At 41.2% G+C, this 22,215-nt stretch overlaps 1 protein-coding gene across 1 annotated transcript in view; it reads left to right on the plus strand.

Moving 5' to 3' along the window:
- The window catches only part of LOC111530573 (ankyrin repeat domain-containing protein 18B-like), an 18,556-nt gene extending 1,390 nt beyond the window's left edge, over positions 1-17,166 (plus strand). Inside the window, exons 2-8 of the mRNA XM_031934101.1 lie at positions 6,512-6,793; positions 7,390-7,601; positions 8,968-9,190; positions 13,808-13,861; positions 14,636-14,690; positions 16,287-16,462; positions 16,611-17,166. Coding sequence (XP_031789961.1) covers positions 6,512-6,793; positions 7,390-7,601; positions 8,968-9,190; positions 13,808-13,852 — 762 coding nt within the window. The 3' untranslated portion in view covers positions 13,853-13,861; positions 14,636-14,690; positions 16,287-16,462; positions 16,611-17,166. The remainder of the gene's footprint in view (positions 1-6,511; positions 6,794-7,389; positions 7,602-8,967; positions 9,191-13,807; positions 13,862-14,635; positions 14,691-16,286; positions 16,463-16,610) is intronic.
- Positions 17,167-22,215: the final 5,049 nt, after the last annotated feature.

Below are 22,215 nucleotides of genomic sequence, written 5' to 3' on the forward strand. Positions count from 1 at the left end.
GGTAAAATAATTTGATTTTTTTCAGCTTCTTCTCTCTGTGATGCTGTACCAGAATCACGTTAGAAAGTAAGCCACATCATAAGAGTTAATAAAACCTATCTAATGAGATTTGATAGTTTGAAGGGTGTGATTCCCAGACCCTTTAGGTAGAAACTGGGGCAAAAGAATACAAGGTCTTGCTCCTCAATATAAATCTCTCAGTGCTTTAAGCAGTGAAAGATTTTTCATTTAATTTTACAGACTTGATGCTAATAAAAAGGATACTTTAATACATATATTTCTTTGCTGAGAGCTTTCCTTTTACTTAATGAATTCTGTCCTCCTCACTCTTCATTTATGTATAGAAATATATATATATATATGTTTCTATATTTCTATACAAAAGACATGCTGTTGATTCTCTTATGTCTTGAACCCTGGCCAGTGATCTGAAACCAAGCAGCACATGTCTCCAGATCACTAGTACCAAATAAATTTCAGGGTGTAACAAGTTTATTGAGAAATAATTAACAGACCATGCAATTCACTCATTTAAAATATGCAATTCATTGACTTTAGTATTTTCAGAGTTATGCAGTCATCATTACAATCAATTTTAGAACATTTTCATCACCCTAAAAACAAACGCCATATAGTTTAGCCATATTCACTAGTTTTCTGTTCCTCCCTCAGCCCTAGGTAACCACCTACCTTCTTTGTATAGATTTGCCTATAAGCCTCTGAAATAAAAAGCAAGTGGTCTACTGTGACTGGCTTATTTCACTTAGCATAATTTTTCATGATGCATCTGTGCTATAGCAGGTATTGATGCAGGGTTTTTGCTCCTTAGTTCAGCTAAATCTGGGTTCTTCTCTCATGACCAGGAAAAATTAGGCACATGGACACATTGAAGGGTAAGAAGGACAGAATTTATTAAGTGAAAGCTCTCAGCAAAGAGAGGGGTCCTGCAAACAGATTTCCACCTCACAATTGAATACCAGGACCAGCACACAGGAACTGAAGAGGCCAGGCTCCTCCTCTGCATAAGGCATGACTTCCTGGTGGCTCCACCCCAACCCCCCAGTGCATGTGGGCCTCTGGTCCGCTGCTGGCATGTCCAGACAAAACCCTGTGCAGGTTCCCTTATCTGCACCAGATGTGAACCTGCACAGGGTTTTGTCTGGTGTAGACGCTTGTGGGCCTGGTTGGAGATTCTCCTGAGTAATATTCCATTGTATGGATACATCGAACATTTTATGTATCCGTTCATGACGTGATGGACCTTGGGTTCTTTCCACTTTTTGACTCTTATTAATAATGCTGCTGTAAACATTTATGTATGAGTTTTTGTGCTTACATATGTTTTTATTTTTCTGGAGCATATACTTCTGACTCGAATTTCTGAGTCATATGATAACTTCTTGCTTAACCTTTTAAGGAGCTGCCAGTTTGTTTTCCAAAGTGGCCGCACCACTTTACCTTCCCAGCAGCATTGGATAAGGGTTTTAATTTCTTTGCATTTTTCCTGACACTTATTTTCTCTTTTTTATTGAACAAAGGTTTCATCCTGTGGTGTGAAGTGATACCACAAGGTGGTTTTGATTTTCATTTTCCTAATGACTAATTACATTAAACATCTATTAATGTGCTTGTTATCCATCTTTATGTCTTCTTTGCAGAAATATCTATTCAAAATCTTTGCCCATTTTTTAAATTGAGTTATCTTGTTATTTATTAATTGCAAGCATTTTTTATATATCCTATATATGTAAGTCCCTTATCATGCTTTTCAAATACTTTCTTCTACTCAGTGTCTTACCTTTTCACTTCTTGATACTGTCTTCTCAGGCACAGCAGTTTTCAATTTTGAAGTCCATTGAATCCGTTTTACCTTTGGAGTCAAGGCTAAGAAAACACTGCCAAATGCAGTCACAAAGATTTATACCAATATTTTCTTCTGAGAGTTTTATAGTTTTAGCTGTTACAGTTAACTGTTTTATTTTGGGTTAATTTTTAAATATGGTATTTGGTGAGAGTCCAACTTTATATATATTTTTTCACATGCATACCCAGTTGTTCCAACACCATTTGTTGAAGACTATTCTGTTCCCATTCTATTTTTTTGTTAACCTTGTATAAAATCAATTGACTGTAAATGTGTAGGTTTATTTTTAGATTATCAATTCTTAGTTTGTTTATGTCTATTCTTAAACCGGGACCAAATGGAATTTAATGAGAAGTTTTTTTCCAAGCATGTTGCATATTACCAGTTGTCTTATATCATAGTAAAAGTTAAATGTAGTGGAATGTTTACTTCACCTTTTGTGTCTCAAAGGAGTCTGTGGCCAGCTTATACCTTACTTACTCTAAGACACGATGGCAAGTCAGGCTTACAAGACACACTTTATTTCTTTTCCTTCTCCATTTAAACCTTTAGTCTCCTATCCAGTGCCTCCCTCCATAGTTTCATTTTCAGTAAATTTTGGTCACAGGATCTGCTGACATAGTCTACTATTAGTGCATTATATATTACTAACTCATTATAATTCATAGAATCATCCATAGATGTTTACCATCCAGGAAGGAGAAGTTTAAGTCTGAGCTACCAGCTTTCCTCAGTGGAAACCAAGTGAAGTCATCATCTTTCAGTTTGCAGATCCTCTTGCCACGTGGTAGCTGGTTCTCTTGAGTAGCACTGTGGCTAATCCTTTTCTTGGTGCCAATCTTGCATTCTCAGAAACCAGTTTCCTGTATAGACCTCCTTTTCCTGAAACAGAGATGCACAGCTCTGCTTTCTAGCTCAGTAGAGGATTCTTGGAATAAAAAGTTTAGCTCATTCCAAGAAAACGTTTTAGGAGCGCAGCAGTTAAAAATCAGGTAATGTTCAGGCAATTTATCAGAGACAAATAGTAGATTGGTATTTTGAATTTCAAAATTTCAGAGGCAAGTTTTGTGCTACAGAGAGGCATTGTGGTGTAACATAGAGAGCAGATGATCTTAACTTCTCCATACAAACAAGCTTGAAGTAAAGGAGAAATTGCATTTGATGTCTTAACACTCAAAGCACACTATGTTTATATTACTTCTGTGAAGACTAAAAATCATTCCATAATGTTCTGCTTATTTCCTCACTGAGAAAAAGGAAAATGAAAATTGAATACTGGATCGATTAATAAATACTCAAAGCTTCTTCTTTTAGAATTTTCATTAATTGAAATCAAGTAAATGTCTGATTTTGGTTATGTAACCAAGTATTTCTAGTTGTTTTTCAAATCATATGTCTTCTTGCTCAGCAGTCTTATTTCATGAGTTGAGGGGAAATTGTAAGGAGACATCCTTGCCTTGTTATCAGAGTTCATAATTGAAGGGAGTTTTCGGAAAAGTTCCTCTTTACCTGCTTATGTCTCTCTCCTGGTTATCTGCTGCTTCTCAATAATGTTTGTGATCAATAAATTAATCTCAACATTTATTAGATCCTACTTTAAAGGAGACTCTTTTCTGCTGCATAAGTTACGTTTCCTGTTGTCTCTTTTTAAAACTTATTTTTCTAACAATTACCCAGAGATTTTTAGCTTAAAAGAAAAACATTAATTTAGTTCATGAACCTGTGGTTTGGAAAAAGCTTGGCCAGGACAGCTTGTCTCTGCTCCCCTCAGCTTCCCTAGAAACAGCTGATCACTTGGGGAAATGGCATCATCTGAAGCTTTGCTCACCCATGTGTTTGATGGTTGATGCTGGCCATTGGCTGGAACCTTGCCTGGGGCAGGCAGCATGAACACTGATACTGGCACTGCTAGGCTCTTTGTGGCCTGATCTCTGTCACAATCTGGGGGCTGAGTTTGAAGGGAAAGCGGTCTGAGATAGGGAAGCCACATGGTATCCCTTTTACTGCATTCTATTCATTAGAAGGAAGTCAGGAAGGGTGGCCCATATTCTGTTCTTTTGATGGGATAAATATAGCTTCTCTTTTCTTTTAATTGACATGTATATACATAATTTTGGGCTATAGAGTGACATTTTCATACACATATATAGTGCGTAATGATCAAGCCAACTAGCATGTTTACTACTTCAACCATTTCTCATTGAATTGTGAACTTTCAAATTCTTCTAGCTTTTTAAAAATATACAATAAATCACAGTTAACCATATTCACCCTACAATGCCACAGAACACCAGAACTTACTACTCTTATCTAACTGTAATTCTGTATCCACTAACCAGACTCCCCTCCCCTACTTCTGTGCGCTTTTTTGTTGTTGTTAAGAGACATGGTCTTGCTAGTGTCGTCTGCTCTCCAAGCAACTGTAGTCATCCAGACCAGAGACAGTGATTTGATCATAGCTCACTGCAGCCTCAAACTCTTGGGCTTATTTGATCCTCCCACCTCAGCCTCCTGAGCAGCTAGGATTATGGGCATGCACCATTGCACCTATCTTATTTTTTACTTTGTAGAGATGTCTCTCTGTATTGCTCAGGCTGCTCGGGAACTTTTGGCCTCAAGTGATTCTCCTGCCTTGATCTTTCAAAGTGCTAGGAAATTACAGGCATCAGCCATGTTGCCCAGCCCTCAATTTTTCTTTAGCTCCCATACATGCGTGCGACTGTACAGTATTTATCTTTCTGTGTCTGCACTTAACATCCTCCAGACTGATCCACATGGCCACAAATAAAAGGATTTCATTTTTTATATGGCGGATAATATTCCATTGTGTATGTGTACCACAATTTTTTGTCCATTCATTTGTTGATGGACATGTAGGTTGATTTTATACATTAGCTGTTGTGAATAGTGCTACAATAAACATATGAGGACAGGTATCCTTTCGATCTATTGTTGCCTGAATACCCAGTAGTGGGTTTGCTGTATCCCTCGGCAGTTCCATTATTAGTTTTTTGAGAAAACCTCATGCTGTTTTCTATAGTGGTTGCCCTAATTTACCTTCCCACCAATAGCATGTAAGAGTTTACTGTTCTCTGAAACCTCACCAGCATTTGTTATTGTTTTTGTCTTTTCTTCTATAGCCAATTATTCTAAATGGAGCAAGATTATATCACATTGTAGGTTTGATTTGTAGTTCCCTAATGATTAGTGACACTGACCATTTTTAAATATATTTATTGGCCATTTGTATTTGGCCATTTGTAATTGGCCACATGTAGAAATATCTAACCACATCTTTTGCCCAGTTTTGAACTCAGATTATTGTTTTTACTCTCAGGGTGTTTGAGTTCCTTGTATATTTTGAATATTTGTCTTTTATTAGATGAAAAGCTTGAAAATATTTTCTTCCATTCTACAGGTTTTCTCTTCACTCAGTTGCAGTACCGTTTGTCTATCATTTGTTTTTTACCTGTGCTTCTGATGTCTTACCCATACAAATCTTTGTGCAGACTAATGTCCTGAAGCATTTTCCCTGTGTTTACTTATAGTAGTTTGTTTGATATAGTAGTAGTTTGATAATTTTGGGCCTTACATTTCAGTCGTCAATCAATTCTGAGTTTATTTTGCTATATGGTGTTAGATAGGAAGCTAGTGTCATTCTCCATACGGATAGTTTTCCCAGTGCCATTCATTTGAAGAGGGTGTCCTTTCCCCAATGTATGTTCTTGGCACCTTAGTCCAAAATCAGTTGGCTGTAAATATGTGGATTTATTTCTAAGTGCTGTATTCTATGGCCTTTACCCCAAGAATCATTACTTCTTAAAATGCAATTCAAATTAGAATGAAACATTTGCAGTTTAGGGAAAGGCTTATGGCATCAGAATCCTTATTTACAGGATTCATTATTTTGTGGTTTTTTGAGATATGATCTTTGTCTGTCATCCAGGCAGAAGTGCAGGGATGTGTTCATAATTCACTGCAGCCCTGAACTCTGGGTACAAGCCATCCTTTTGCCTCAGTCTCCCAACTAGCTGAGTCTACAGGCCTGAGCCACCATGCCTGGCTAATTTTTTTAAATTTTTTTGTAGAGATGAGTGTCTCACTGGGTTGCTCTGGCTGATCTCAAATTCCTGGCCTCCAGTGATCTTTCTGCCACAGCCTCCTAAAGTGCTGGGATTACAGGCCTGAGCCACCAGGCCTACCCTAGAGTATCATATTATTTTCCAAGTCTTATTCTGAGAGCATTTATTGACTTTGGCCTAAATAACTCAATGTGACAGCTCTGAAACTTTTTTTTGACAAATTTTGGGGAGTGGCTGTGAGGAAGGGGTTGGACACTTTTCACTGAGAGACCACTCAGTGCCGTTTCAGGAGGAACAAAAACGAACCGTCGGAAAAATAAAAAGATCAAGCACAGGCGTTCTGTGGCAGAAATGGTGATAGTAGAGCGTGTATTTTTGTGACTCATGGTAGCTTTAACTTCGTTCTTAAAATTCTGAGTAATTTAAGGGTTCACATTTGAAGACTGTGCTACATTACTGATAACATGTTATTGCAAGTACATGCATTTCAAACTTTGCTATTGGTTTTGTATTGGATGATTTGCAGCCTGCTTCACTATTAAGCTCTATTATTTTATTCATGCAGTTTGATGATCTTACGGCCGAGAAGGAAGCTGTATCTTCAAAATGTGTCAATTTGGCTAAAGACAATCAAGTTCTTCAACAGGAGTTTTTATCTATGAGAAAAATACAAGAGAAATGTGAAAAACTTGAGGAGGATAAAAAGATGTTGGAAGAAGAAGTATTAACTCTTAAGACATATATGGAAAACAATATGGTAGAACTTGGTAAAGTACAAGAATATAAATCAGAGCTAGATGAAAGGGCAATGCAGGCAATAGAAAAATTAAAAGAAATCCATTTACAGGTTAGTTTTTAAAATCAGGTAAGTTTATCTGTAATGTGCTTTCATTTATTTCACTGCAAATTATATTTTGGATATGTATATATTGTGTTTCCTCTGCCTTTCTTACAGCAATTTCCTTTGTAGAGTTCTAGGAAAAAAGTGACGTCTTTTTTTCTTGTAAATATTTAAATTTCCATTATTTTTATAACAAAATTCATCTTTCAAAGTAATGATTCTCACTATAGAGTCATTTCAATATTAAGACCAGTTGGCATAAGAGAAAACTGTGATTTAGAAATTATGTGATACTTTTGAATTGGTCTTAAGCTATGTTGTTCATTGTTCACTTTTTAAAATTATAAATGGATTCTATTATTTTTATATGACTAGATTACATTAATACTGACATAATCATTATTTCAAATTTATTTAAATTGGACTTAATTCTGAATTCAGTTATTAGTTTTGTTGATATTGCTGATAAATATATTAAGTTTCAGCCTCTTTTTTTAACGTATTCAAAATTGCTCTTTGAATCACTGACACAAAATGAAAGACAACAAACATGGTAATTAGGCAATAATTGTTTTAAAAATGTATTCTTTCATTTGTTTTAGGAACAAGCACAGTATGAAAAACAATTAGAGCAGTTAAACAAGGATAATACGGCTTCACTGAATAGGAAGGAACTCACACTTAAAGATATGGAATGTAAATTCTCTGAAATGAAAACTGCTTACGAAGAGGTTACAACCGAATTAGAAGAATATAAGGAAGCCTTTGCAGCAACATTGAAAGCTAACAATTCCATGTCCAAAAAAATAATGAAGTAAGTCAAAACATACACTCATAGAAAATGAATTAAACTCATTAATTTGTTTTGAAAGCATAATTTTTAGTGAGATGACTTCAGGAGATCAGTAGGAAGTGACTGCTAATCTGATCATGTAATTTTGGAAAATAATGTTAGTAAATAATCTTACCTTTAAAATGTTCATCAAGGATAGTTTCTGTCTCTATTCTCTCTCTCTCTTTTTTTTTTTTTTGCTTTTGTATGGCTTTTTTCCCCTGAAAAGTCTCATGTAGTTAACCTGATTTGTTAGTTTTTTTTCACTAAGTATTTTTGAAGCTTTATAATTAATGAAGTGATCTTGTTATAAAATTACTTGTCAGAATTTCCCTAAATAGAAATATTAATGAGTTTAGTTTATTTTTTGGTAGATCATAACCTAAACCCAAAGTGCCAAGTGGTACTGCTACTCTGGGCACATCCTGGCACTGAGGCAGGGACTGTTTTTGATTGTGATCTTTAGTGTTATCACTAGAGGGTGCCTCAAGAAAGACTATTTGTGTAACATTTTCAAGGAGTTACAGAAAGGCATCCTTGTGAAATAGGGAATAATTATCACAGGAATGAAAAGAAGTGTAATCCACAAGGTGGTTAAAAGAAAAACACCTTGTTCAGCCTGAAGGGGTATGTGGAAGGCAGAAAGAACAACCCCACCTCCAGTGCCTTGGTCACAGTGCTGGGGGCTAATTGCCTTCAGAGATGCTTTAGTTCTCTTTGAACACCAACCAACCAATCTAGTTCTCCCCCAGGAGTTGTTGCTATGAGTTATTCCTCAGTGCCAAATAGTTAATTGTTCTTAGATAATGGGTGACATGTACAAGGGTGAAACCTGAAACTGGTTTACTAAACACAAGTATTTCTAGATTATTTTTGTTCATTTTAGTTTTCTTAATCTACATTCTTTAGGGAGTACAACATGATGTTTTGTATAATTATTTATAGTGAAGTGGTTCTTACAGTCAAGCAAATTAACATATTCATTGTCCCACATATTACCCTTTAAATACAAATATTTCTATGGAATCTTTAGAATCTTACAAGTAGAACTATTTTAGAAGGCAGCTAGGTTACCTGTTGAGCCGTACATCACTGATAGCCATTTCTTTTCCCAACTTTGAACCACTTGTTCAGTAGAAATCACCTTAGAAACACATATACTTATTTAGAATAATTTTAAAATTACAATTGCTTACAAGAGGTAGGCTCTCACACATCTTTGGTGTGAAAACACTGTTTAGTGGGTAATTTGGTTTACTCTCAGGGCAACTTTTTAAAAAATGCAAGTCATTAAGAATCATTCAAGGAAAAATGAAATACTAAGCATTTGTCTTTGCTATCTTTACAGATCGAATAAGAAAATAGCAGTGATCAACACCAAGCTCCTTATGGAGAAAGAGCGGATGAAATATTTTCTCAGCACTCTACCTACGAGGCCACACCCAGAATTACCTTGTGTTGAAAATCTTAATAGTATAGGACTCAACAGAAAATATATTCCCAAAATGCCCATAAGAATTCCTACTTCAAACCCACAGACTTCAAATAACTGCGAGAACTCCTTGACTGAGGTTAGTTTTATGACCATTTCTCTTTTGGCTTTCATTTATTTGATATAATTCTTGTTTATAATTTGGTGAAATACTGAGTTGTTCTGTTGACTTATGCATGTTAAGTAAAGATTATAATTAGCTGTCTTAACACAGAAAGGAAATGGGAACTTTACATTTTTTAATTCCCTGGAGCTCTCATTTTCAAGAGATACCCATTGCTAACTTTGTTCAATAAATGTGACTAAACTGACACATTTAAAATTTCTTTAAAAGCTGCATTTAAGTTAGGTTTTAGAAAATGCATGTTATTGCCTAAAAACTGACAGTATACTTTGAGATGCTTTGTCTTTGATTGTAGTTTCTCTATGGTTCATATCATGTTTTTTTTTTTTTTTTTCTTTTTGAGATGGAGTCTCGCTCTGTTGCCTAGGCTAGAGTGCAGTGGCGCGATCTCAGCTCATTGCAACCTCTGCCTCCCGGGTTCCAGTGATTCTCCTGCCTCAGCCTCCCGAGTAGCTGGGACTACAGGTGCCCACCACAACACCTGGCTAATTTTTGTATTTTTAGTAGAGATGAGATTTCACCATATTGGTCAGGCTGGTCTCAAACTCCTCCTGACCTTGTGATCCAACTGCCTCAGCTTCCCAAAGTGCTGGGATTACAGGGTGAGCCTCCGTACCCAGCCCATACCACTTTTAAAGTTTCTTTGCACCATCTTAACTCTTCCCACTCATAATCACAAGTGAATGACTGGCAACCAAACACTTAACTACATATAGATATTTATTATTTAATAGAATCCAAAATAGTGTATTTTATGAATTAAATAAACAGAACACTAAAAGGTTCATTTCCATTTTTCTGTTAAAAGCTTTGTGCTTGGCCAGGTGCAGTGGCTCATGCCTATAATCCCAGCATTTTGGGAGGCCAAGGTAGGTGGATCACCTGAGGTCAGGAGTTTAAGACCAGCCTGGCCAACATGATGAAACCCCGTCTCTACTAAAAATACAAAAATTAGCCAGGCGTGGTGGCAGACACTTGTAATTCCAGCTACTCAGGACGCTGAGACAGGAGAATTACTTGAACCCATGAGGCAGAGGTTGCAGTGAGCCAAGATCATGCCACTGCACTACAGCCTGAGTGACAGAGGGAGACTCCATCTCAAAAAAAAAAAAAGGCTTTGACTTTTCTTATCTAAGAGTACATCCTCTGACTAGAAAAATCATGGAAGAAAACTTAGGAAACACTCTTCTGGACATTGCACTTGTCACTTAATTTATGGCTAGGTCCTCAAAAGCAATTGCAAAAATAACAAAAATTGACAAGTTTGATCTAATTAAGCTAAAGAGCTTCTGCACAGCATGAGAAACTATCAAGGGATTAAACAGCCTAAAGAATGGAAGAAAATATTCACTCACAATGCACACAGCAAAGGCCTATTATTCAGAATCCATAAGGAACTTAAACAAATCAACTAGCAAAAAATAAATAACCCCATTAAAAATGGGCAAATGGCATGAACAGACACTTTTCAAAAGAACACATAGAAGTGGCTAACAAACATGTTAACAAATGCTTACCATTGCTAATTCTTAGAGAAATGCCAAGCAAAACATCAATGAGAAACCATCTCACACCAGTCAGAATAACTTCTGTTAAAAAGCAAAAACAAACAAACAAACAGACAAATCAGATGTTAGGGAAGCTGTATAGAAAAGGAAATACTTACACACCGTTGGTGGCAATGTAAATTAATTCAGCTACTATGGAGAGCAGTTTGGAAATTAAGAACTAAGAAGGATCAACTTAACTCTTCCCACCCATAATCACAAATGAATGACTAATGACTGGCAACCAAACACTTAACCACATATAGATATTTATTATTTAATAGAATCCAAAATAAGTGCATTTTATGAATTAAATAAAAACACTGAAAGGTTCATTTCCATTTTTCTGTTAAAAGCTTTGTGCTTGGCCAGGTGTGGTGGCTCATGCCTGTAATCCCAGCATTTCGGGAGGGTGAGGCAGGCGGATCACCTGAGGTCAGGAATTTGAGACCAGCCGGGCCAACATGATGAAACCCTGTCTCTACTAAAACTACAAAAATTAGCCAGGTGTGGTGGCGGACACATGTAATCCCACCCGCAGCAACCCCATTACTATACTAGAGGTATACCTGAAGGAAAATAAATCATTGTAACAAAAAGATGCATGCACATGTATGTTCATTGCAGCACTATTCACAGTAGCAAAGACATGGAGTCAATCCAGGTGCACCCAACGTAGATTGAAAATCCAAAGTAGATTGGAAAATTCTGTATATACCACGGAATACTATGCAGCCATGAAAAGAACAAAAGCATGTCCTTTGCAGCAACATGGATACAGCTGGAATCCACTATCCTAAGCAAACTAAGGCAGAAACAGAAACCAAATATCTCATTTTCACTCATATGTGGGAGCTACACATTAGGTGCATATTGGCATAAACATGGGGACAGTAGACACTGGGAAATAAGAACGGGGAGGGACAGAGTGGGCCAGGGTTGAAAAACTACTTCTTGGGTCCTATGCTCACTACCTGTGTGATGGGTTCAATTGTACTCTAAACCTCAGCATCCCTCAGTATACCTTTGGAAGAAACTTACACAGGTTCCACTTTAATTTAGAATACAAACTAGAAAATAAAAGAAAAATTTACTATAAAAAGTTTTTTTCTATAAGTAGAGAATAGAAATTTCTTTTTAAGAAAAAATGTATTGAAGTAAAAAAATGATTAAACTTTTTATAAAGGACAGAGTTTTGCTAAGAATTTCAAAGCAATGCATTCATTGCAAAATATGACTTTAATTGTTTAACCTTTTTTTCTTTCTATTTTTTGAGATGGAGTCTCGCTCTGTCACCAGGCTGGAGTGCGGTGGCGCGATCTCGGCTCACTGCAACCTCCGCCTCCTGACTTCGAGCGATTTTCCTGCCTCAGCCTCCCGAGTAGCTGGGACTCCAGGCATGTGCCAACATGCCCAGCTAATTTTTGTATTTTTAGTAGAGACAGGGTTTCACCATGTTGGCCAGGATAGTCTCAATCTCTTGACCTCGTGATCTGCCCACCTTTGCCTCCAAAAGTGCTGGGATTATAGGTGTGAGCCGCCATGACCAGCCTTTCTAAAATTATGTATATCCAATAGACCAATATTATCTATTTTTGTCAGATTACTCTAAACACCATTACACAGATACAGCCTCTATTATCTAAACTTAAAATAAGTAGAAATTTTACTTATGTGATTATTTTTCTATTTAAGCAAACTTCATGTTATATCTAGTCACTAAAAATTCTAAAGGCCACATTTTGTAAGTGATATCTTATTCTCATGATAATGTCTCCTGTTTAACTTAAACATTATTATTTTTTTAACTTATTTTAGATGGAGCCGGAGTATGTTGCCAAAATTTATTAATTAAATTTATTTTAGTAATAAAGTGTAAATAGCAAATGGCATTCCTTTTCATTGTGGGTTAGTAGATACTATGTTCAGTATCTTTTTCTTATACACACATCTAATGAAAAATGTGAAAACAAAAACTTTCACAGTGAAGAGTATATTTATGCACCATGAATTCATCATGAGTTCCATAGCTTAAAACATTCCCGAGGAGTGTATCCATCTCTTTTTCACTGACTCTACAATTTCTTCACTTTTGTCATCCTCATGGAACTGTCAGCCAGCACACTGCAAGGATTCTCCGAAAACAACGGCATCATCAGGTTCTCAGGGTTTTGGTAGAGATTGAAGGCCGACAGACCTCAGACTCATTTAGAAATACTTAACTGAGCAATAACCGTTCATAAGCAGTCGCTTGACAGGTGACATTTTAAATCTCCTGTCATTTACTGTGTCATTGAGTTGGCTTACATCTGTTCTCAGGAAAAGTTCTAAAATTTTCACCATGAAATAAAAACACCCATGTCAATGTAATTGTCAAGTTACTCAGCCTTGTCTCTCGCCACTTACTGCACTCTGCCCTTTGCTGTAGCACCTGCCCTTTGCTACAGCACTTTGCTGTAGCAAAGTGGACGGAGTAGAACTCTGCAGGGCTCTTTCTCACATCAGGCTCTTTGCCTTCGCCTCTTTCCTCTATCTGGCAAGCTTTTCTTTGTCCTTCAGGCATCAACCTATGCATCTCCTCCACCAGAAAGCCCATGATATTGACACAAAAGTGGGATAGGTGTCCTTTCTGTGTGTTCCAGTAGTGCCCTGCTGTATGCCTGTCATGGTATCTGTGGCTCTATATGGACATTGCCTGCCTGTCTGTTTTTTAGGTTATAGCATACGACTGTTGAGAGGTGGACCATGCCATCTTCATCTTGTAATTCCAGTGCTGGTTCTAGTAACCTTAGCACGTGGCTGTTGAGTACATGAATGAAGAATGAAAAAGCTGTGATATTTAACCACAATTAGAATTAATGCCATGTGTAAATTATTTAATAGTAATTTTGTATTGTAATTGTACATACATATTTCTCATTCTTATTAATTCTGATAATGTTCTCAATGCTTTACATTTTAAAGTCACAGTTAGTTAACTGAAATGTTTTAGGTAAAGAACATAATTCTTTCTTTTTCTTTCCAGCTTTTGATGTGTTGGGCACTTGCTCCAGTCTACTTTCTTCTCTAGAATCCACTGGTAAGCCACATCTAATGAAGAGGATATTTAACCAGAAAATCTTAAAGAAAAGTTGTGTGATTTAAAAGATCATAAAACTTTATTACTGGGCTATTTACTTGAAATTTTAATTGTTTTTCATAAATATATAACATTTTCATATCATATGTATGATGAAAATTTTTATATTTTAAATGATGTTTCTTAGCCTCCTTAAGTTTTAAGTGGATCTTGCAAATGATCCATTGGGTTTGGCATACTCAGATTGCCCAAATGTCAGTTGTTTAAACAGCCAAACAACCAAGTCGTCATTGATACTTTAGTAAAGGTCATCAAAGGCTTATTTTCATTTTACAGTTTTTATTACTACATATAGTAGGAGACTTAAGGAGTACCTGCCAGGTTCATCCATACTAATGTTATGATTTTCTTTTTGTAGTTCAACAGTATTTTGTGTGGAGATACTTTGAGGCTCTGTAAACACTGATTACTCCTCAAAACCCACTAGATTTAGCATTTCATTGATGACTTGTCTTTGAACAAGTATTACTGTGACGGTTGCCAGATGATTATTTTCTTATTCTCTTCTTTGTTCTACATGGAGAAGTAAAACGAGTAAATAAAGGAGAAAGGAAATCTCATGATTCTTGTGCTCCAATTCCCCAAGATTAGGCCAGGGGTAGACATTTCAAGCTGACTTTATGTCCTTTTTATTTGTCCCCATTACTCTGTCAGCCCTTTTTTACTTTCTGGCATAAGATGTTCTAAACTAATCTTGTATTTTCTCTGCCTCAGCCCTAGAATGAGTAATTTTCTTAGAAGTAGAGTTGGAGCCACCGAGGAAGCACAGGTGAGTCCTCCCCAGCACGTGCTCACTAGTCCCCAACAGAAGAACTGTTGCTGCATCCACTGAGGTACCAAGAAACTAGCAAAGGGCCTTCTGGCTGTCTGGGGACAATGCTCGTGTGTTCCCTGGCTCAGCCTCAAGGGTTCTGGATTAGTCTCCCTGCAGCCTCTGTGCTGTGTCTCTAGATCGGGGCTCTCTGGGAAGGGCCTGGGAGACCCAGCAGCACAGGGTGTCTCCTCTGCCAAATGTCTCTCCCTTCCTCGCACTCTGACACTCTGGAATAGGATAGATGGCGTGTCCAGGCAGTGCCAGGCCACCTCACTGTGTCCTTTGAGATGGGCCCAGAGGGCCTTGGGGGGTGAATATGAAGCAGGGCACCTGGAGCCTGAGGCTGACTGTCCCTCCCTGTGTCTTGGAGGAGAGGCCTTGGGGCCCAAGAAAACCCCCAGTGCCAGACCTCTGGGCACACATGCAGGGAGGGAGAGTCTGTGGGCTGATGGGGGCATTGTAATGAGACTTTGAGCTCCACTGCTCAGGGGCCTCGGCAGTGGACCATGGTCAGAGATGACTTAGCCATCAGGACCTGGTCAGTTGGGACCTGATCAGCAGGGACCAGGTTAGTGGTGGCTTCCTTAGTGAAGGCCTCACCAGTGGGAACCTGGTGACCTAGTCATTGGAAGCCTAGTCAGTGGGGACCTGGTCAGTGGTGGCCTTATTCATGGAACCTGAACTGCTGGAACGTAAGCAATTGATGGGGTCTATTCAGTGTATTAGGGGCCTGGTCAGTGTGAGGCCTTAGTGGCTTGGAGCCTGGTCAGTGAGGGCCTGGTCAGAAGGGCTCGGTCAGCTGGGGACTGATCCATGGAGAATTGTTCAGTGGGGGTGGGGTGAGCGGCAACCTGGTAAATTGTGGTCTTGTCAGTGGGAACCAGGTCATTGGGAAATTGGTCAGTGGGGTCTGGTCCATGAGGCCTATTAATGGGAGCCTGGTTAGGGAGACGTGGTCAGTGGGGACTTGGTCAGTGGGACCTGGTCAATGGAGGAGTGGCCATTAGGGGCCTCGTCAGTGGGTACCTGGTTAAGGGTGCCTGGTCAGTAGGAACCTGGCCAGTTGGCCGCTGTGTGACCTCAGGCAGGGGGTTTGTCTGTGGAGCCTTCTTGCCTCCATCTGTAGGGAAGCTGGGTCAGGGCACCCTGGAGGGTTGTTGGAAAGAGTACGTGAGAAGATATGTTGAATCCACACTGCTTGACAGACCTAGAACTTTACACACGACCTGGGTTCCACCTAGAGAGGGTGCCAGCCCTTTCTGCTCTGTCTGGCACCCCTCCTCTGTCTGCATTCCCAGGACCACCTTCCGTGGGGAGGGCAGAGATTGGGGAGCACCTGTGAAGGCGCTAATCCTGGCCCTGGGCCCTGGTGGTGACAGTGATGAGGACGTGGGTGCACCTGTGAGTGGAGCAGCTAGGCCTGGCCAGAGAAGCAAAACAAACACACACACCCATATGTACATACACGCACACACATGCACAAACACAATGCATGCACACATGTCAGTTCAGGGGATAGAGGATACTGACTCTGAGCACTCTTGACCCAAGCAGGCTCCCGTTGTGGTGGATTGTGTCATCCCACGATGTCGCTGTTGCTGAGTCCCCATCGCCTCTGTGTTGTGGAGCAGTTAGAGACACACAGCAGTGTCTGTGAGTGGCTCTGCGTGAAGGACTGTTTTCTAGGTGAGAGGCACATCTCAGCACAGCTGACTGATGAGACTCAGGTGAGTAGAACCTGCTCTCTTCCTCCTGGCTTGGGGACAGTCGCTATCAGGTGGGTGGTTTTGGCCTCTGGGCAGCTACTGAGGGTAATCCCTGAGCATTCGCCAGGTGCCTGTTCTGTGCTGAGAGTCATCTCATTCATCCTCACAGCAATTCCATTCTGCATCTGCTCTGGACACCCCAGGACCACCAGGACAACCCCATCGGGGCCCTGTCACCAGGTCCAGTCTGGCTCCATGATACCAAGACGCAGGTCCAGAGACAACCACCCTGCATGGTGCCTGCATCTGACCCCCCTTGGTGGGTAGTGATGAGCAAACATGGAAGAAGCCAGGGCAGCACACGGACAGCTGCCCTGCAGCCCCAGATGGCACCTGGCCCTTGGGACGTCATTCTCAAAGGGGAAGCTGGAAACTTTGATGTACCTGGAGGGAAGGGTAAACGTGGCCTCCCAACAACCCTAGCAGCCAGCAGCATGCCATACATCTTCTCACCCAACCTGTGGGACAGAGGCCCCCTCCTGGGGAATAAGATCCATCTCTAAAGGGTCCTGTCCCAGTCGGGCCTCATCTTGCACCCTGGGAGGCGAAGGGCACCATGGGCCCCCAGCAGCAACCAGGATTACCACCCAGGGGACTCAGCCTTCTGTGGCCCTGGCCAGACTTAGAATTTGGCCCAAGACAGGACAAGCTCACTCAGAGCAGCCTATCAGTACCCAGGGCCTGTGCATGCCAGGCAAGGCCAAGCTGGCTCAAAGAGAAACCAGCCACCTCTGCAAGGGTGTGCCTGGAGCAGGTGGACCAGCCACCAACCTCACCCCCTTAAGGAAGCAGGGGTGGCCAGGTTCCCACAGCCTGAGTAGCTGCCACCTGATGGCTGATGGAGCGGAGGCCTGAGGAAAAGCAGATGGCACTGGGGCCCTACCTCCAGGGAGGAATAACTGATTTACCCTGACTGGCAGCGAGTGAGGTTGGTGGCTAATCCACCTGCTCCTGGCACACCCTTGCAGAGGTGGCTGGTTGCTCTTTGAGCCAGCTTGGCTTTGCCTGGCATGCACAGGCCTCAGTGCAACAACTGTGCTGCAAATGGAGCCACATAGAGGAAATGAGCAGCAGGCTCAGGAGCAGGGTGTGCACTGCCCTTGGGGCCCCAGTCCATGCTTCAGGGCTCCTACAGCAGTGTGAGCTTCTTGGGTGCCAGGAGGCAGACCACAGGCCACCTTGAGGACAACTCTATGCTCAAGTACAGAAAGGGCCCAATCTGGTGGATGAACCACACGGCCAGCTTCTGGGTGCGGGCACAGTGCCACATCTTCCATCACTTCCTGATGTGCCCCACCCGTGCTGAAGAGACAGCCTGGAGACAGGGCAAGAGGAAGGCTGAGAAGGATGAGATGGTGAATTCCAGCTTCTTCCTGATCCTGAGCCCACCCACAGGATGATCCTCAACCTTTAGGAGTGGGAGAGCAAGAGTGACAGCTTCGAGTGATTCACCAAGAAGATGGACAGCAGGACACTCAGCTCAACTTCACAGCCAGTGAGTTGACATGCAAGCAAATGACGGTGACAGGCTTTAAGAAAGAGCATCAGAAGGCAGCCAGTTCTTCAGCCTCGGCCAGGTCTTGGAGCTGGAACAGGCCATCATTTCACCAGAGAGGCCTTCAGCACCGTCAGTGAGCTCTTTGCCAATCAACCCAGGCAGGACCTGGACCCAGTCATGGACCTGTTGGGGCTGTCTCAGGGACACCATCCACATACACAAGGAAGCTTTTACCAATGTCACGAAAAGCAGGCAATGTGGGGCAGAAGGGAAGACAGAGGTGCAGAGAATGATGATGCCAGAATTACAGGAACAGGATTTTTTTGGCCACTTTGGCTGAAATTCACTGCTTCCATCCAATTCAAATGAGAAACATGGACTCACAGATGCAGTATTTCTTGCAACAAGAGATACTAGTTTTTCAAAAAGTCACCCAGGAATTGATAGTGTTGAATGACTAGATACTCCTTTGTGGACTGTTTCCAGTTCAAGAATACTTTCTACAGCAGAATAATAACACTAGCAAAGAGCTAGTGCCAGCTATTGGTGGTAGGACAAGGATGCTTTTGTGCTCAGTTGAACCTCAGCTGAATACAGAATTGTGTAGGAAACAGTTAATATGGTGATAGAATAGAAAGAGTAGCAAACATGAACTAAATCAGGCTATGAATGCCTACACCAGCAGTGTAACTTTTGGAAGAAAGATACCACTTACTTTATTGCTTTTTAAAGTATGAATATTTTAGTGTATATGCTGTAGACTTCAAACCGTGTGAAGAGTCTCAAAGAAGCTGGCTGGATAAAGCCTGCTGTGGATGTCTTTATACTCAAAGACTGATGATGCAATTCGAATATGTGTCCCCACCAAATCTCATGTTGAATTATATTTCCTAATGTGGAAGAAGTCTAAGGTGATTGAATCCTGAAGGCAAAGTTCTCATTAATGGTTTAGCAGCATCCCCTTGCTACGGTCCTCACCATTATGAGTGACTTCTCATGAGACCTGTTCATTGAAAACTCTGTGTCATGTCCCTACTCTGTGTGTTTTCCTCTTGCCGTGTGAGACAACTCACTCTTTTCCTTGCACGAAGATTGAAAGATTTCTGAGGCCTCCCAGAAGCAGAAGCCACTGTGCTTCCTGTCCACCCTGCAGAACCATGAGCCAATTTAACCTCTTTTTCAAAATAAATCATACAGAAAATGGCAAATGAGGATTGGAGCATTGCTACAAAGATACCTCAAAATGTGGAAGCAGCTTTGGAACTAGGCAATGGACAGAGGTTGGAAGAGTTTGGAGGCTCAAAAGAAGACAGATAAATGAGAAAATGTTTGGACCATCTCAGAGACTGGTTAAATGGTTGTGACAAAAATCCTAACAGAAACATGGACAGTGAAGGCCAGGCTGAGGAGGCCTCAGATAGAAATAAGAAGCTTTCTGGGAAATGTCTTCCTTTTGGATATGGAAAGCTCACACAATGCCTGTACCATCATTGTACCTTAGAAGCAGTGAACTTGCTTTTTATTTCAGAGGCTCATAGGAAAAAGAGGCTGTAGCCTTGACTCAGATGAGACTTTGGACTTTGTAAGTTTGAGTTCATGCTGAAACGAGTTAATGCTGAAATGAGTTAAGACTCATGCTGGCAAGGCATGATTGTATTTTACAATGTGCAAAGGACATGACATTTGTAGGGTCAGGAACAGAATAATATGGTTTGTCTCTGTGTCCCTACCAAAACCCATGTGGAATTATACTCCCTAATGTTAGAGGCAGGGCCTAGGTGGAAAAAGATTTAGTCATCAATTGGTGCCGGTACATCCTTCACAAATAATAAAGGACCATCCTCTTGATGCTGTCCTCTTGACAGTGAGTGAGTTCTCTTGTGATCTGGTTGTTTTAACAGGCTGTGGAGCCTCTTCCCTTACTCTGTCTTGCTCCTATTCCTGCCATGGGAGACAGCTCATTGTCCCTTGGCCTTCTGGTGTAATTAGGAGGCTCCCTGACTCCTCCCAGAAACAAAAGACACTATGCTTCCTTCACAGCCTGCAGAATCCCGAGTCAATTAAACCTCTTTTATTTATGGTAATACAGAAAATTAGAACTGCAGAGAGGAGCTGTGAAATGTCTTCAAGGCCTTTTTCCATTTGTCTTGGCTATTAGCACAGGACTTCTTTATATGCAAATTTCTGAAGTCTTCTTGAATGTTCCCCCTTAAATCGGGTTTTGTGTTATTACTACATAGCCAGCCTGCTATAGAGATACCTGAAAAAGCAGAAGCAGGTTGAAAGTGGGTAGCAAACAGAGATTGGGATGATTTGGAGGGATTAGAGAATGACAGAAGGATGAGGGCCTGGTGGGAGTGATTTAATCATGGATGGAAGGTGGGTAGGAGTGGAAGGAAAAAGAGGTGGGTAGGGTGGAGAGGTGTAGGCTGGCTGTAGGGTGGTGGAAGGGTGGGGTGTAGTGGGAGTGGGGAGTTGCCTGCTTCCGAGGCACAGCCTCATGGAAAACTGCTAGGGCAGTGCACCTGTGACTTTGCAGGTTTTAGTCCCCATAGTTGCTCTCATGGACTGGGCTAGTGTTGAGTGCCTGTAGTTTTTCCATAGTGAGGGTGCAAGCTGTTGTTGGGTCTATGAATCTGGCTCTGCCTGTGCAGCAGGCTTCTGCCTGGAAACAGTGGGTGGTGGAAGTGAGGTTGGTGGGGTGGATCCTTCACCAGTGGTTACGTACCATCTTCTTAATGCTGACCTTGTGATACTGAGTTCTCATGAGATCTTGTTGTATAACAGGGTATGGGATCTCTTTCCTCTCAGTCTTGCTCCTACTCCTGCCATATGAAGCATCTCTGTGCCCCTTGTCCTTCTGGTATGATTGGGAGGCTTCCTGAGTCCTCCTAGAAGCAGAAGCCACTATGCTTCCTTTACAGCCTGTAGAACAGTGAGCCAATTAAACTTCTTTTCTTTATGATTATACACAAAATTAGTGCTGTGAAGTGGAGTTATGAAATGCCTTCAAGGCCTTTTCCCCATTGTCCTAGCAACCAGCACTCAGCTTCTTTTCATGAAAATATCTGAAGCCTTCGTGAATTTTTCCCTGAAAATGGACTTTTCTTCTTTTACACATTACCAGGCTGTGACAAAGATAGCTGAGAATGTAGACGCAGGTTCAGAAGTGGGTAAAAGACAGAAGTTGGGAAAGTTGGGAACACTTAGAAGACAGCAAGATGAGGAAAAGTTTGGACCACTGAAAAGAATTGCTAAATACTTGTAATGAGAAGGTTGACAGAAGGATGGACAGTAAAGGCCGGACTTAAAAGGTCTCAGATGAAAATGAGGAATTTCCTGTGAACAAGAGCCAAGGTTACATTTGATTGGCCTTAGCAAAGAATGTGGCTGCACCATGACCCTGCCCTGGAGATCTGTGAAACTATGAACTTGGGGGTGATCATTTAGGATGTATCTGGTGGAATGAACATCTTGGCAGCATAGCTCAAGAGGTGTCCTGTCTGTGTCAAACAGCCTGTGTTCTTGTGTGCAACCTAAGAAATGACCTCAAATTGCAACTTCTATTTAAATGAGAAGCAGAGCTCAAAAATTTTAAAAATGTGCAGCCTAGTCGAATGGTCAAAAAAAAACCGATTTTCAGGAGGAAAATTTGGGAACACTTAGAGTATTTGCATAAAAAAGAGCCCAGTGCAAATAGCCAAGACAATGGGGAAAAGGCCTTGATGGCATTTCAGAGACCTTTGCAGCAGCCCTTGCTGTCACAGGCCCTGGGGCGGAGGAGAGAAGAATGATTTTCTGGGCCAGCTCCATGGCCTCACTGCTGCGGGCATCCTCAGGACACTGCTGCCGGCATCCCTGCAGCTCCAGCTCCAGCCATGGCTGAAAGATACACAGGTACAGCTTGGGTCACTGCTTCAGAGTTGGCTCCAAGCCTTGATGGCTTCCACATAGTGTTAAGCCAGGAGGTGCACAGAGCAAGAGACTAGAGGCTTGGGAGCCTCCGTCTGTAGTCCAGAGGATGTACTGAAAAGCCTGGGTGTCCAGGGAGAAGCCTTTCCAAGAGGCAGGGCCTCATGGGAAACCTTTACTAGGGCAGCAAAGAAGGGACGTATTGGGTTGAAGCCCTCACACAGGGAGGCACCATCCTCCAAACCCCAGATTCATAGACCCACCAACAGCTTGCCCCCTCAGTGTGGAAAAGCTGCAGACACTC

This window comes from Piliocolobus tephrosceles, chromosome 14, assembly GCF_002776525.5.
Source record: "Piliocolobus tephrosceles isolate RC106 chromosome 14, ASM277652v3, whole genome shotgun sequence".
NCBI lineage: Eukaryota > Metazoa > Chordata > Mammalia > Primates > Cercopithecidae > Piliocolobus > Piliocolobus tephrosceles.